Genomic DNA, 14,452 nt, shown 5'->3' with positions numbered 1-14,452 from the left:
TTTAATGTGGGTACAAATGTTTGGTAAACATTATAATGTCTGTAATTTTCTTTACCTTTCCACTATTGTTGAACTCTTATGTTTCACTCTCCCCATTGTAAAAAATAATTGATTTCCTCATTTAAGACTTTTTTTTCTTAGGGCAGAGTCCCAGAAGTGGAATCCCTAGGTCAAAGGATGTGAACATTTTAAGTAATAAGTTACTTTTTAACAGAAGAATTGTGGTGTCAGATTTTGTATGCATTCCGAAGAAGACAGAGGACATTAGATGGGAAATAGAAAGGTCCTATGGCCTCCTCTTGCAATGAGACCTTGAGTCCTGCAAAAAGACTATTTCATGAGAGTGTGATTAGTGATGTGGAGTCCTGATGCAGCAGTCCAGAGACCTGGGGGAGAAATTCAAGGATCTCTTCCAAAATATCCACCAGATGTCGCTCATCTTAGTTTAGTTCTTACCTGCAGGATAGCTGACAGAAAACTTCGAAATGTAAATTTTAAAAATTCATGTTGAATCTATTTGCATATCTGCTTTGGTACAGTTTATATTAAGCACTAGCATCTGGTGATTACTTTGGCAACACCCTACTCTAGTCTCTCACCGTTCTGTCTCTTTCCCTTTTTTTACCCACTCAGTCTGTCACACTGTACACTCTGTCCCCACTAATTAATATTGGAGTCTCGGTTTTACTAGTCTTTGTTTTACTACTTTTTTTTTTTTAGTCTTTTGTTTCTTGCATGTGTGTGTATGTATTATGTATTTACGTGTATCTCAGTTCTTAGTTTTTGCTTAAAAAAATAAAAATATAAAAGAATAAGACCTGGCATATAATATCATATAATAGATGCTCAACATATAATTAATGAATAATTAATGAAAGAATACATTGATGAAGCTGTTGCAGAAGATCAAGAAGACCAAGGACGCTTCTGAGGAAGTCGGAAGGAACAGCCTTCCAAATCTGAGTGAAGGAACACGCATGGGGCCCTCTCTCATGTCCCCTCCCTGTGGTCTTTGTCCCATAAGCATGGATTATGCTTCCGGTCCTTTTCTCTGGCCTTGCAAGAAGGCCCCAGGTGTTGGGGGTCTCCAGGCCATATCTGATGGCCTGGCCTGGTGCCAGCATTAATAACCCTCCATCTGGGCAGTGCACTGTCCACAGTTCAATGGCCTTTGTAACCGGTTCTGTAAGACCAGTACCTGGGAAGGAGAGAGGGACTTAATTATAGGTTATCAGGAATGTACACTGAGCTTGCTGACTTGGATTCAGATCACTAGCCTCCAAATATGAGGGTTACATTGGAATTACCCCTGTTAGCCTCCTCAAAGAGAGAAAAATATAAAAGGATACCAGAATTATTATTGTTGTTAAAATGTTTTTATTGATTTGCTTTTATTTTTTTAAATATATATTTTTTAGAGAGGGAGGAAGAGAAAAGGATAAAGATATAAAAACAGTGATGAGAGAGAAACATTGATTGGCTACCTCCTACACCCTCTCCCTCCCCTACTGGGGATGAAGCCTGCTATCGAGTCATGTGCCCTGACCAGGAATTGAACCAGCGACCTTTTGGTGCATGAGATGATGCTCAATCAACTGAGCTACACTGGCCAGGGCCAGCAATTATTTATATTTGTCTTGGAAATACAGTAAGAGACAAAGATTCACTTTCCGAAATTAACTATATAATGTTCCATGTGATATCATACATGCTATGACCTTTGAATTTTGAAGAGAGGAAGATACATTCATTTATTCAGTCAATATCTATTGAGCACCTACTATGTGTCAGGAAATATTCTTAGTTTTCAAGATTAACCAGTAACAAAACAGATAAAATTCCCTGTCCTCATGGGGAATTTTACATTCTGGGCAGGAGGATGCTGACAATAAACAAACAAGTAAATATAGAATATGCAAGATGGGATGAATGCTAGGAAGAAAAAAAGATAAATCAGGTTTGGGAGTGCTGGTGTAAGGGGATGCTATAATTTTATTTTATTTTATTTTAAAATATATTTTATTGATTTTTTACAGAGAGGAAAGGAGAGGGATAGAAAGCTAGAAACGTCGACCAGCTGTCTCCTGCACATCCCCCACTGGGAATGTGCCCACAAACAATGTACATGCCCTTGACCAGAATCAAACCTTGGACCTTTCAGTCCGCAGACCGACGTTCTATTCACTGAGCCAAACCAGTTTCAGCCTATCATTTTAAACAGAGTGATCAGCAAAGGCAAAACAGCTAGCATGACATCTGAGCAGGAATGAACCATGGGTTATCTGGGAGACGAGTGTTCCACACAGATTATGATCATATCTGTCTTGATTTGAACAAAATCAAGAATGGCCAAAGAAATTTCACAAAAAAAGTGAAACTTAAAGTAGGCATACTGAAGATGTGAGTAGCAGAAATGTAGCAGCAGTTTGCTGATGTCTCCTACACTAGCCCTCGTGCGGCTGCCTGCACGCTCCTCCTTCCTCTGCTGCTGCGCAGCTCCAGGATCAGCGATGCCATGGGTTTTGGAGACCTGAAAACCCCCACTTGCCTCCTGGTGCTCAGCGACTACCTGGCGGACAAGCGCTATGTCGAGGGGTATGTGCCATCACAAGCAGATGTGGTGTTTGAAATGGTCTCCAGCCCAACACCTGCCAACTTGTATCACGCCCTACGTTGGTATAATCACATCAAGTCTTCCGAAAAGGAAAAGGCCAGCCTGCCAGGAGTGAAGAAAGCTTTGGGCAAGTATGGCCCTGCTAATATGGAAGATGTCCCAGGAAGTAGAGCTACAGATAGGAAAGACGATGATGACATTGATCTCTTTGGATCTGATGAGGGAAGTGAAGAAGCACAGAGGCTAAGAGAAGAATGCCTTGCACAGTATGAGTCAAAGAAAGCCAAGTCTTCCATCTTATCAGATGCGAAACCTTGGGCTGGTGAGATGGAAATGGCAAAATGAGAGGAGTGTGTCAGGAGTATTCACGCAGATGGCTTGGTCTGGGGTTCTTCTAAACTAGTTCCAGTGGGGCGTGGAGTTGCAAAACTTCAAATACAGTGTGTAGTAGAAGACAATAAGGCTGGAACCAACATGCCAGAGGAGCGGATCGCTGCTCTTGAGGACTAAATGCAGTCCATGGACGTGGCTGCTTCCCACAAGGTCTAAAAGACACATGGATCATCGCTCTTAAATGAAAGCTTGAAAGATATAAGAATGGTGGGACATTCCAGGCGGAGGGACAATCGTGAAGGCCAATGGTGAAAACGAGCCTTGTAAATCTGTGAGTCAGTGTGGAGCCTGCTAACCTGAGCATAGGCAGTTTGGGAAGGGGAGGCTTTGAGAGCCGGGAGTGAGGAACTCAGATCGGACGTGCTGGGAAGAGGGAGCGGATGAAGACATTTGAGCAGTCTAAGGAAGATTACAGGATGCGGACGGGCAGAAAAGCCTGGGGAAAAAGAGCAGTTTAGGAACTAGGACACGTTTGGGACATTTGCCTGTAGATATGAGCCCTTTTGTGTATATTTTTGCTGATGTCTCTAAAGATAAATGCAATAGAGAAATTAAACATATGTTACTGCCAAGAAACTCCTTAATGTGAGAAAACAGAAGGAGGATTAAGAAATTAATTTCAGAGAGTCATTTAAAATATTTCTGTCGACAAGTCTATTTGTTTATTCAAACTGCCTTTCTGCTTCTCCTTCGTCACTAATGATTGCCCATAACAGATGTGTCAAATTTTACATAGGTGAGAATTACACACATCTTCTACACAAGAAGTCACAGTCAATATTTTCACCAATGACATTTCCTTTTAATGCTCAAAGTCTTACTTGAGCTAACACATTATTATCTATATTAATAGAAGTGATGAATGCCGTTTGAGTTTGCTGATGCTTCCTACACTATCTCATTCATTCAAGAAAAACATTTAGCCGGGACCGGTTTGGCTCAATGGATAGAGCGTCGGCTTGGGGACTGAAGGGTCCCAGGTTCAATTCGGGTCAAGGGCATGTACCTTGGTTGCAGGCATATCCCCAGTAGGGGGTGTGCAAGAGGCAGCTGATCGATGACTCTCTCTCATCGATGTTTCTAACTCTCTATCTCTCTCCCTTCCTCTCTGTATAAAATCAATAAAATATATATTTTTTTAAAATTTAATGAATAACATCTTTGTAGCAGGCATCATATTGCATATGATTGCATAATGATGAAGAAACTGGACTTTAACTTCAGCACTTAGTAGCTATAGGGTCTGGAGCAAATTACTTATCCTCCAAACCTCTCTTTCTTCATAAGTAAAATGGGGACTATATAAAACAGTCTACTTTTTATTGTAGTTTTGACCATCCAATGAGCTGATAATGTATCTAAGTGCTTAGTACAGGGCTTGGCTCATAGTTAAAGCTCGATCTTGCTATATTACGGTTGTACAGCTTTTGCTTTCAGTTGGTGAGGGAGGTATGTACCATCATTGTTAAAATAATGCAGGGCTCAGGAAGCCTGGCATAATTTTAGAAATCAGGCAGAGACACGGAGACAGCAGCTTGCTTGGACTCTGCCTCTCCTCCCAGGCAGAGTGGCTGACAGGCCTGCAGCAGCGGGAGATGTTCCAGCTACCCAGAGTGGCTTGCTCTTTTCCCGCATAGGGGCACTATGGGGTGCAGATAATTGTTCTAGGTATTCCTAGTTCTTTTAGCTAACCCCCCTTTTCTCCCAGCTCTTACGTTGATATCACAGTAGGGTGGGATGGGAGGATGGAAGGAATAGTAAATGTTAGTGCTACTTAGAGCAAAAGCTCAATTCTTCACCTGAGCCATGTTCCAAAGCAGACCATGATAAATACAGGGAATATATATTCAGAGAGAGAGAGAGAGAGAGAGAGAGAGAGAGAGAGAGAGAGAGAGAGAGGGAGAGAGAGAGAGAGAGAAGAGAGATTATATGGCCCAACATAAATGTTGTGCTTTTTCCAAGTGTGAGAGCAAATTATATACAATACATCATAACTTTGGGAACATTTCAATAGTTGTATGGGGACAATGGAATGCTTTGAAATTGTACTATCTAAGTTTAAATGAATTACAATTAAATGCCATTTAAATTTTAGATCCACGTTTTCATTAGCCACTTGTGGCCAGTGGTCACTGTATTGGGCAGTGCAGATATAGAACACTTCCACCCTCACAGGAAGTGCTATTGGACACTACTGCTGTAGACTGTGTGGTTGGTATAGGAATAGACTTCCAGGGAAGAGTGCAATCTTGGACCAAATGCCCTACAGTAAATCTTTCCTCAGTTCACCACAAAGCTCTCCTTAGCCCTCCTGCATAGGCTTGGGCTGCAGAGACCCTTCCTTCAGATCTTAACTCCCACATGACTAGCTGTGTGGCTCTAAGCCCCTCTCCTCTCTTGGCCTTGGTGCCTTCCTCTGTGAAATGTGGGAGTTGGGCCAAATGAGATGTTTTTAAAATATATTTTTGTTGATTTCAGAGAGGAAGGGAGAGGGAGAGAGAGCTAGAAGCATCAATGATGAGAGAGAATTACCGATCACCTGCCACCTATATGCCTCGTACTGGGGACCGAACCCTCAACCCTGGCATGGTTCTAACCCAGAATCTAACCATGACCGCCTGGTTCATAGGTTGGTGCTCAACCACTGAGCAATACAGGCTGGTTGAGATTTTTTTTTTTTTTTCTTAAGCTTTAAAATTCAGTGATGTAACGAGTCTTTTCCCAGGAGCATTGATGTCAGGGGTCTTCCTTTGATAAATGACTTGTTGTTTGAAAAACAATGACCTCTTGGCAGAGATAACAGCAGAACCTCCTTCTTATGACTCAATATTTCCTACTGTGTCTACGCAATTTTATGCTCTTGGAAGTGGCATACTTCTCTTTTAAAAAGGCCTTGTTGCATTCACATGAGTTAGTGACTCAGCTGAGGGTGTACAGACTGTGGTTCTGGTGAGAGGAATTCTTAGCAACTAAATTCCCAGCTAGGCTGTGAAGGACGGCCTTCTAACTTGTGAGCTGCTCAGGTCCAGTTTGATTTTTCGTCACGGTTTTTCCCCAACCTTCGCCAGAATGGAACCCACAGTCTTCAACCAGCAGCAGCCATAACACCTCTGCTGGCCTTCTGCTTCCTGCCTGCTGTGGTCAGAAGGAAGGCGTCTCTCTTCTCAGAAGCATCTTTGTTTAGCAGCTTTAAACGTGTAGGCAAGATGTTGCTAGCTCTGGCTGCTCTGGGTAAAGATTTGTTTCCTACTGACCTGAGGAGGAGGTCATTACGTTGCATAAGAGCCATGACTGACCTTTCTTGCTAAGGTTCTAATGGGGATTTGGGGAGAGAATCTGTCCCTCCTGCAAAATGATGAGTGTAGTGTCCTAGATCCTCAAACTGTCTCTGTCACTGGACTGCTGTGTCTTTGGACAAGACCCCAACCCCCTCTGAGCCTTAACACCCTATAACCCTTCCGTCGTCCATCTAGGTTCAGGAGTTGTAACATATACATACTATGGGTGTTCTTTCAGCTTCCTGTTTCCTATAGAAAAAGAGTATGCACTGAGAGTACAACTGGCTAGTGTTCTTAGAAATAAATAAGTCTATGACTTGAATAAGAAGAGAGGGGAATAGCTCTTTCACTTGAGCAGCTTTACTTAACTCTTTCAAAAGCACCAGGACATATTTGCTGTTTTTATTTCAATTAAAACCCATTTAATTAATTTAAAACTTACTAAAATATGGATTTTACATTTTAGAAGTTATTCTAAAAAGAAAGAAAGGTGTGTTGTTTTTGTTTTGTCAAAGCCCTGATCATTCTTGGTTTACCCTTGATGTTTCTGTGGTGATCCTGTGTGATTTGCTTAGCTTTCTTTCAATTAAATGTGTTCTAATACCATCAATAACGGAAGTTTTCTCTTTCTATTCTCTCTCTCTCTCTCTTTCTCTCTCTCTCTCTCTCTCTCTCTCAATCTCTCTCTCTCGTTCTTTTCTTTATTTTTCTCCCTTTTGCTTCCTCTTTAGCCTAACCTCACTGCCCAGGCCCCGTTCGGGAAAAGGTTGCGGTTTCCAGCTCGTGTGGAAGAGGGAGAAACTGTAGTCCCCCCATTCCCTCCCTTTTCCTCCCGCCCCGCTGCGGGGAATTGCTACGGTTTTAGTCAGCGGATCTGAGTGTGTGCGGCACGCACACGCGCTCTCAGACACGCCCGTCTGCAGACCCGGTGTGCGCGAGTGTGGCTGCAAGTGCATGCACACGCCGGCACGCCCGTGTGTGCGTGTTCACGTGTGCGTGTGCGCGCGTGTGTGCGTGTTCACGTGTGCGTGTGCGTGCGGTGCGCGCTCACGCGGCGCTCCCCTCCAGCCGCCGGGCGCTCCCCTCCGGCGGCGGGTCCGGCCCCCCGCGCCCCCGCTGTTTCCATAGGAACGGCGGCCGCAGCGGCCCCCTGCAGCGGCTCCGGGGGAGCATGCCCAGTGGAGCCGCTAGTTTGGCTCAGGGCCGGCTTCCCGGGAGCGGCGTGCCGGACCCCGGAGGAGTCCCCGCGAGCGGAGCCGAGCCTTTGTGTGCAGGGGAGGAGCGGCGCCGCCGGCCCGCAGCCCCGCCCGGGAGCCCCGGCGGGAACCATGCTAGCGTGCCTGGCCCGGGGGAACTTTCTGGACGTCCTGCAGGAGGGCTTCAACGAGGTAACTGCCCCTCCCACTGCCCAGCTCCCCTCCCCCAGCGCCTCCCGCCTCTTCCCGGAACCGGCCCCTCAGCCCTCACCCCCGCGAGGACCCCAGAGCCATCCGCATGCAGGGCCCTAGGTCGGCTTTGGTGGGAGGGTGCCGACCAGACCGTGAGCCCAGAGAAATCACAGGGGCCGCCTGCCTCCAGCCACGCTGGGCATTGCCCTCTCCTGGCGGCCAGCCTGAGCCCAGAGGACAGGACCACAGACCCGGAGGCCGTCTCCTTCCAGAAGAGGCGGTCTCCGCTCTCCTCAGGGATTCTCCCAGAGGGAATTCCCAAGTGTATGGCAGCAGTGCCCACTCCATGTCAGGAGCTAACGGGAGAGCGGAGGGAGAGATGGGTGGCATTGCATTGGTAGAAAGTTTGAGCGGGCAGGCTGAGCAGGTAGGAGGTCCATATGAAGTGCCCTCTTCATACTGATACATTTTTTACACCCAGGGTAGTAGATTTCTCCACAACCAAGGGCATGGTTGGCAGAGAAGACGTAAAAGGAGAGAACGTCTGGGTTTCTGGGCTCAATTCAGGGGAGTCAGTATTTGCTCCCTTCTGTGTGAGAGAGGGGAACCGGGGCCCCCATCTGACAGGCAGTAAGGAAGAGGGCTGGCTAGTCTTTTTCTCTTCACTGTTTTCTCTAAAAATTCTGTTACTTATTACATCTCTTTCTTGTGACCTAGAGAATTCCGATTTAGGGTCCTTCCCCCTTGCGATTTGTGCCATGTGTCTTTCATTGCTTCTGAGCCCCACCCTTTGCCTTACCCCAGGCCCCAAGGAGACCCCCACAAGGAGACCTAGACTGTCAGTTGTGTCCTGCTTCCTTTCTCCTTTTCTTTTCACCTCTCCCCCTCTTCTTTCTCTTTCTTAAATTTAAGATTTTTAAAACCAGTCTTTAAACAATGAACATATGAGTACCTTCTTTTCTTAAATATGAACATAACAGGCAAGACAGAGCCTTGGCCGTCCCTGCAGTCTTTCCCTGGAGGTAGCCATTCTCACGAATTTGTGTGTAAGATTTTCTTGCTACAGCTGCACCACAGGCTCTTTCCTCAATTCCTGTTTCTAATTAAGAGATTCTGCAGCCTGACCTGTTCCAGAACCTTCTCCAGTCCTGGCCCCTGTGCCCAGCCTTGTTCCTGACACAGAGTGGAAAGTGGCAGAGATGCTGTCCCAACCTCACCCACTTGAGTCAGGATTTTCCTTTGGCTGAGGCTGTTTCTCATTGGAGGGCAGAGTGTGCATCCTGCCTGCACTGCAGGGCTCCTCATCTTTGCACGGGTTCTCTTTGAACACATGTCAGGGGGTTGTTAACAAAGAGCTACAGCCATACGAGCCAGGAAGCCACCTCTTTGAGTGCTTCCAGCATTCCCGGTTCCTTTTATCTGCCTTTGGCCTCTCCATGGTCTCAAGCGTCTCACATCTAACTTATCCACCTATTGTGCAGAAGCCCCCTAGGTCCTCCTCTGGCCTCCCCTTTTTTAAACTCAGTCCCAAATAGCGGGTCTCACTGTCTTACCAGCACAGAGTCAGCCGTCTTTGCCTTCTCTTTTTCACTTCCTAACATTTCCACCGAAGAGCTTTAGTGTGTCCACAAATGTCCCCTGACCTCCAGGCGTTATAAATCATAAGGGAGAGAGAGAATGGGAGAGTTTTTTTTTTTTTTTTTTTTTTTTTTTTGTGGCGGTAATGGAGTCTTAATAAAAACAAAACAACAAAAAATAAAAGCAATAGACACACCTTTATTAATCCACCTCTAGAATAATGTAGTAATGCCTCTTTTTTCTGACATTTGATTTTTCTGTCTATACTGTAAACTTCCCATCTACTGGCTAATGTATAATTTATTGCCTTCTATTAGTGGATTTGAACTCTGTTAGCCAATCAGTGTTTTGGTTTCACTGAGCAATTGACATATCTAAATAATAGTAACATTTAAATATTAGATGTCCCTTAAAGTTTAAATAATTATTTTACACACATAATAAATTACATTGAATAATTCTTTTCACATACTGTATCACATTTAGTGCTACTGAATAATGCTATGATTAGTTATTTCAGAGATGACAGGGCCCTAATTAACCTATTCCAGCCTCTAGGATTGCTTAATAGATCCAAGTATATTCAATCTCTTTAGTTAGAGTCATGTGATAAGGATATAGATAGGGACTTAAAGGCCAGTGTCAGAATACACTTCAGTCCCTTTGAGAAACTCCTTTTACTGAGGCTAAGAATATCACACATATCCAGTCATCTCTTGGGAATGACCCAGGCATATCTGAAGCTATTCTTCATCACCCAGATGCTTTTAAGGTCTGTGTGGTTAGGGCCGTGACGGCATTCTTTGTGGCAGAGAAAACTGCCACAGGAAATAAAGTGTGGCCCTGATTGATTAATTATTGGGGAACCATGCAGCAGAGAGAAACCCCATCCTTTGAATCAAGGCTTTCCTCTACCCACTCTCAGCCTCTGTTCTAAACCATATGTCACTATGCATAACTGTGCATGGCAGAATTTTCTTCTATTATATTATGTTCCCTGAATAACCCTGGTCTCAACACACCTGACAGATTACTCACAGAATTGATTCATGTCAATGCAGTCCCTTTTATTGGCATAGTTAGTCTGCATTGTGAATTATCCACAACTTTTGGCTACAGCCACATTCTGTAGCTCACCTGGCTGTCATCTCCAGCTCCTATGTTTTGGGTCTGCGCTTTGTATCATTTGTCCCCATTCTGATCTGCCTCAAAGCTATTTATTTGTTTTCTCTGCCACTTGGTATTGAGATCATATAAACATTATCTTTGGTTAACGTGCCAAGTGTTTTTTCTGCAAGTGTTTTTCTAGGGGCTAGACTTTCTTTAAAAAGCACGTTAGTGCATGTGTTGGAAGATTTGGGGAGATCAAAGACTATAATATAGTCTGGCAAGTAAGTGTTCATTCATTCCACTACTTAATTCAGTTACTGGATGGGGAAATGGATAAAATAGTAGAAAAACAACTAGTGACTGCTTCCAAGGAATTAATAGGAAGAGATTTATGGGTGTACTATAAGAACCATATCAGGATGCTTAATGTGATCTGTACCATAAAAGAGGTAGTGTTTGTGGGATATTATACTGATGTCTTCTACTTAATAATCATCATGAAAGTACAAATATTCACCAACTGACCTGCTCCCTGAGACCAGACTTTTCTTCCTGCTAATCTGGAAAACATGCATGTAAGTACTCACTTCTAGACAGTCAGTGAATGACTGTTTACCAGGCGCCGTGCCAGGTTCTGGAAACAGACGTAAAAAAAACATAGTCTGTGCCCTGGTGGAGCTCATAGGTCAAGGAAAATAAAGTCAGTGGCCTGAGTGTTAAACTTGGGAAATTGTGGTGAGGTAGAAATCCTGCTTGTCGGCAGTGAACCTGAGCCTGGCTGGAGTATGAATGGCCCCAGGGACTGAAAGTTGTTTAATTGATTCGTTAAAATATTGGTCAACGGGAAATCAGGTGTCCGCGCCTTAACCTCTTAAGCACATGGCCTGGGAGGCTTTCCCCACCAGTTCTTCTCCACGTAGAAAAGTAGAAATTTAAATCTCACATAGAGACCCATCTGCTTGGTAGCCCCTGAGAAATGCAGGGAGAGCCTTTGGCGCCATTCCCGCACGGGGACACAGGGCCGGTGAAGAGGAGGATTGGCGTGTGGAGCAGCTGCAGCCGCCATCGCTTTTGAGCGCCTTCTGCCTTCCGCAACCTGGGGCCAAGCCGAGGCGGTCAGACGGCTCCACAATGACCTCCTCTGTGCTCTGCTGTAGAAATTAAAGGCCAGTTAAGTCTTTAAGGAAACAAGGCACCACACTCCCCAACCTTCTTTTTTCTCTCTCCTGACTGATTTCTCCACTCCTCACCCAAGCTCATTGGCTTGATTCCCGCAGGAGTCAATGCCAGCTAAACAGATGCTCCCTGGCAGCGAGCTCTCAGGCAGCGTTATGTTCCTCATGGTGAGTGATGGGCTGGCCAGGCCTGCGGAGCAGTGACAGGGCACCGTTTGCCAGGTGCCACTTCCCCAGGACTGGAACTTTCCTGAACCCAGGCCCTAGTTAAGTGGTCATGGACGTAGCATTCAGTGGTCATGTTATTAGTGGAAGTGGAGTTCTTGGGGTGCCTCAGGGAAAACAATTTCCCCATTGGAGCATGGGATTTTGTGGAAAGCTTTATTGATGATGTAAAAGTAAGGAGTTTGGGTGAGGATTAAAAAAAAAAAAAAGTGCTAGCCGGTTTGGCTCAGTGAATAAAAGTAAGGGGGTTTCCCTCCAAAGTCCCATCTCTGTTTCCTGCCATGGAAAAAGTCCAATCTGATCTTCAACAGGGCTAGGATCAAGGCCACTGCCCAGACTTTCTGTCCCATATTAAGTTACAGTCCAGCCTGACTGGTTTGGCTCGGTGGTCAGAGCGTTGGCCGGCAGACTGAAGGGTCGCAGGTTCAGTTCTGGTCAAGGGCATGTGCCACAGTTGCAGGCTCAATCTGCTTGTGCAGGAGGAAACCAAAGGAAAAAAAAATATCCTCGGGTAAGGATTAACAACAACAACAAAATTACAGTTCAGTTCAGCATCTGACTAGCTTAGCTTGTCTTCCCAGCTGCAGTTCATCGCATGTGGGGTCCACAGGGACATGGACCATGCAGCTGCTTAAGGCCATATGGTGGGTTAGCACACAGGCAAATGCTGGTCACAGAGCAAGTGAGAAACAGGAGTGCAAGAGCAAGAGAGCACAAGGCAACTCTCTTTGGAGATTTTAATCTTCTAGGATTTCATGGGCTTCCATTAGGGTCCACCCTCCTAGCCAGTGATCTTTTTCCCAGGCTAGACTGACAGGCAAGCACCTTTCCTATGTCACCCCAACTTAACTGCGCATGTGCTCATCTCCCCCTTTGTTCGATCCCTTCCCCCAGTGATCTGCAGGGAATAGACTGGTTGTTTACTGGGGAGAATGGAGCTGTAGCTTCCTGGTGAGGCTGCACAGCTGACTGTGCTTATAATGTCTGCCCCCCCCCTTACTCTCTTTCTATTATTAATATTAATAAACTAGCTGATATGATAACAACCATATATATTAGGAAGGTGGGGAACCAATCCCAAAGGCCCTAAGAGTGGGCTCCATGCCCTGTTTTTAATAAAGGACACTCATAGATTATACAGTGATTCCTCATTTCATTCATTCATTCATTCATTCATTCATATGCATTTATTGAACACTTACAACATACTAGAGGCCTGGTGCATGAAATTTGTACATGGGCGGGAGGGGTGTCCCCTCAGCCCGGCCTGCAACCTCTCCAATCTGAGACCCCTTGGGAATGTCCGGCTGCCAGTTTATGCCTAATTCTGCTCACCTGCCTACCTTGCCTGATCTCCCTTATCCACTCTGCCTGCCTGATGCCCCTAACTGCTCCCCTGCTTGCCTGATTGCTCCTAACCACCTTTGTCTCAGCCCCCACCATTGTAGCTTTGTCTGGAGGGATGTCTGGTCTAATTAGTGTATTACCCTTTTATTAGTATAGATTCTTAGGAAGAAGAGTATTTGTGGAACTCATAACTAATGGAAATTTAAAAATAAGGTAAGGAGATGAAATCTTCCAGAAAGTTTTTAGGTTTTTACATTCTGGTATATTATTCTTTGACTACTGGGCTGAACACAGAGAGCCCTACCCATGAAGAGAAGAAGAAATCTAAAATTTTTACTTGTAAGCTTTATTTTTACCTAATTAGCTACCAAGTTCAATGAATTAGTAGCCTTTCCTGGTTCAGTAAGACCTGGAGGAATTAATAAAAAGAAACACTATATTACATTCTTTTCCTGGCAGAATTTAGACCAATAATAACTTAAGGCTTTCAAACCTCCTGCTTTCCTCTCAGTGTATCAGCAACACCCCACCCCATCTCCTCAGCTTCTGCTGCTGGAGGGTGTCAGGTATCTGGTTTCACTGTAAAACTGATTTCTTTCCTGAGCCACTCAGGTCTCCTGCATCTCCAGCACGCTGCAGGAGCCCCCTGCTTTTCTTTCCCGCTTGCCAGCAGGAAGCCATAGAGCCTACTTCCTGAATGTTTCTGCACTAGGGATGGAAAGTCCCACAGGCTTTCCTGGAAAAGCCCAATCAGTGCTTTTGCAGCTGCAACCAAACAAGTTCCCTATAGGAATTCTTTTTGACCTTGCGGCTTAGAGGAGATAGAAAGCAGAGGCTGGGTTTACAAACTTATTTCGAAGGAAGGACAAGTCCCAAAGAAAACTAGGTACATTGGCGACTGGAAAGCTTTCAAGGTCAAGATTTCCTGCACAAATTAAGATGGTAGGCAGAACTGTGTTTATTGGGAGAGTCTAAATTCATATTGCAGGGTTCCTTGGAGTGTCTTGGAGGAAGCTGATGGAGAGTATGGGGTTGCTCCTCACCACACCAGCTGCTCAGAGCTTTAGAGTGGTTCAGTCTTGTCAAGCCAAAATCCTGCTCACACAGAATTGACTGTTGGCTGTGCCTACTTTTCTTTTCCTTAAGACCTGACTCAGGGTTGTCATAAAAGCTCTCAGCCTTTCTAGACTTCTAGATGCTCAGGCATCCTTCTAGCTTCCACGGAACAAATTTCAGATGTTAATTCTGAATGAAGATTAGTTCTTTGTGGTCACAGACATAGTATATCTGATTGTCTTCCTTTTTTTGTCAAATGATCTTTAACTGAAATATTTTCCTTTGTAG

At 44.9% G+C, this 14,452-nt stretch overlaps 1 protein-coding gene and 1 pseudogene across 8 annotated transcripts in view; both read left to right on the top strand.

Annotated features, from left to right (window-relative positions):
- The window catches only part of DIXDC1 (DIX domain containing 1), a 71,021-nt gene that overhangs the window by 553 nt on the left and 56,016 nt on the right, over positions 1-14,452 (top strand). For 2 of the 8 annotated variants that reach the window (XM_045577970.1, XM_045577969.1), the window contains exon 1: positions 7,490-7,673. The exons of 1 other annotated variant lie outside the window; for it this stretch is intronic. In XM_045577970.1, coding sequence (XP_045433926.1) covers positions 7,614-7,673 — 60 coding nt within the window. In that variant the 5' untranslated portion in view covers positions 7,490-7,613. Of the gene's footprint in view, positions 1-7,344; positions 7,674-11,638; positions 11,705-14,452 lie in introns of those variants that run through there. 5 more of the 8 variants (XM_045577967.1, XM_045577972.1, XM_036427389.2 and 2 more) reach the window with 5 other exon arrangements.
- Positions 2,133-3,178, top strand: LOC118713047 (annotated as a pseudogene).

Source organism: Pipistrellus kuhlii, unplaced genomic scaffold (genome assembly GCF_014108245.1).
Source record: "Pipistrellus kuhlii isolate mPipKuh1 unplaced genomic scaffold, mPipKuh1.p scaffold_m20_p_9, whole genome shotgun sequence".
In the NCBI taxonomy this organism is placed as follows: domain Eukaryota; kingdom Metazoa; phylum Chordata; class Mammalia; order Chiroptera; family Vespertilionidae; genus Pipistrellus; species Pipistrellus kuhlii.
Note: the sequence above shows the minus strand (reverse complement) of the source record. Positions and strands in the feature narration are given on the sequence as shown.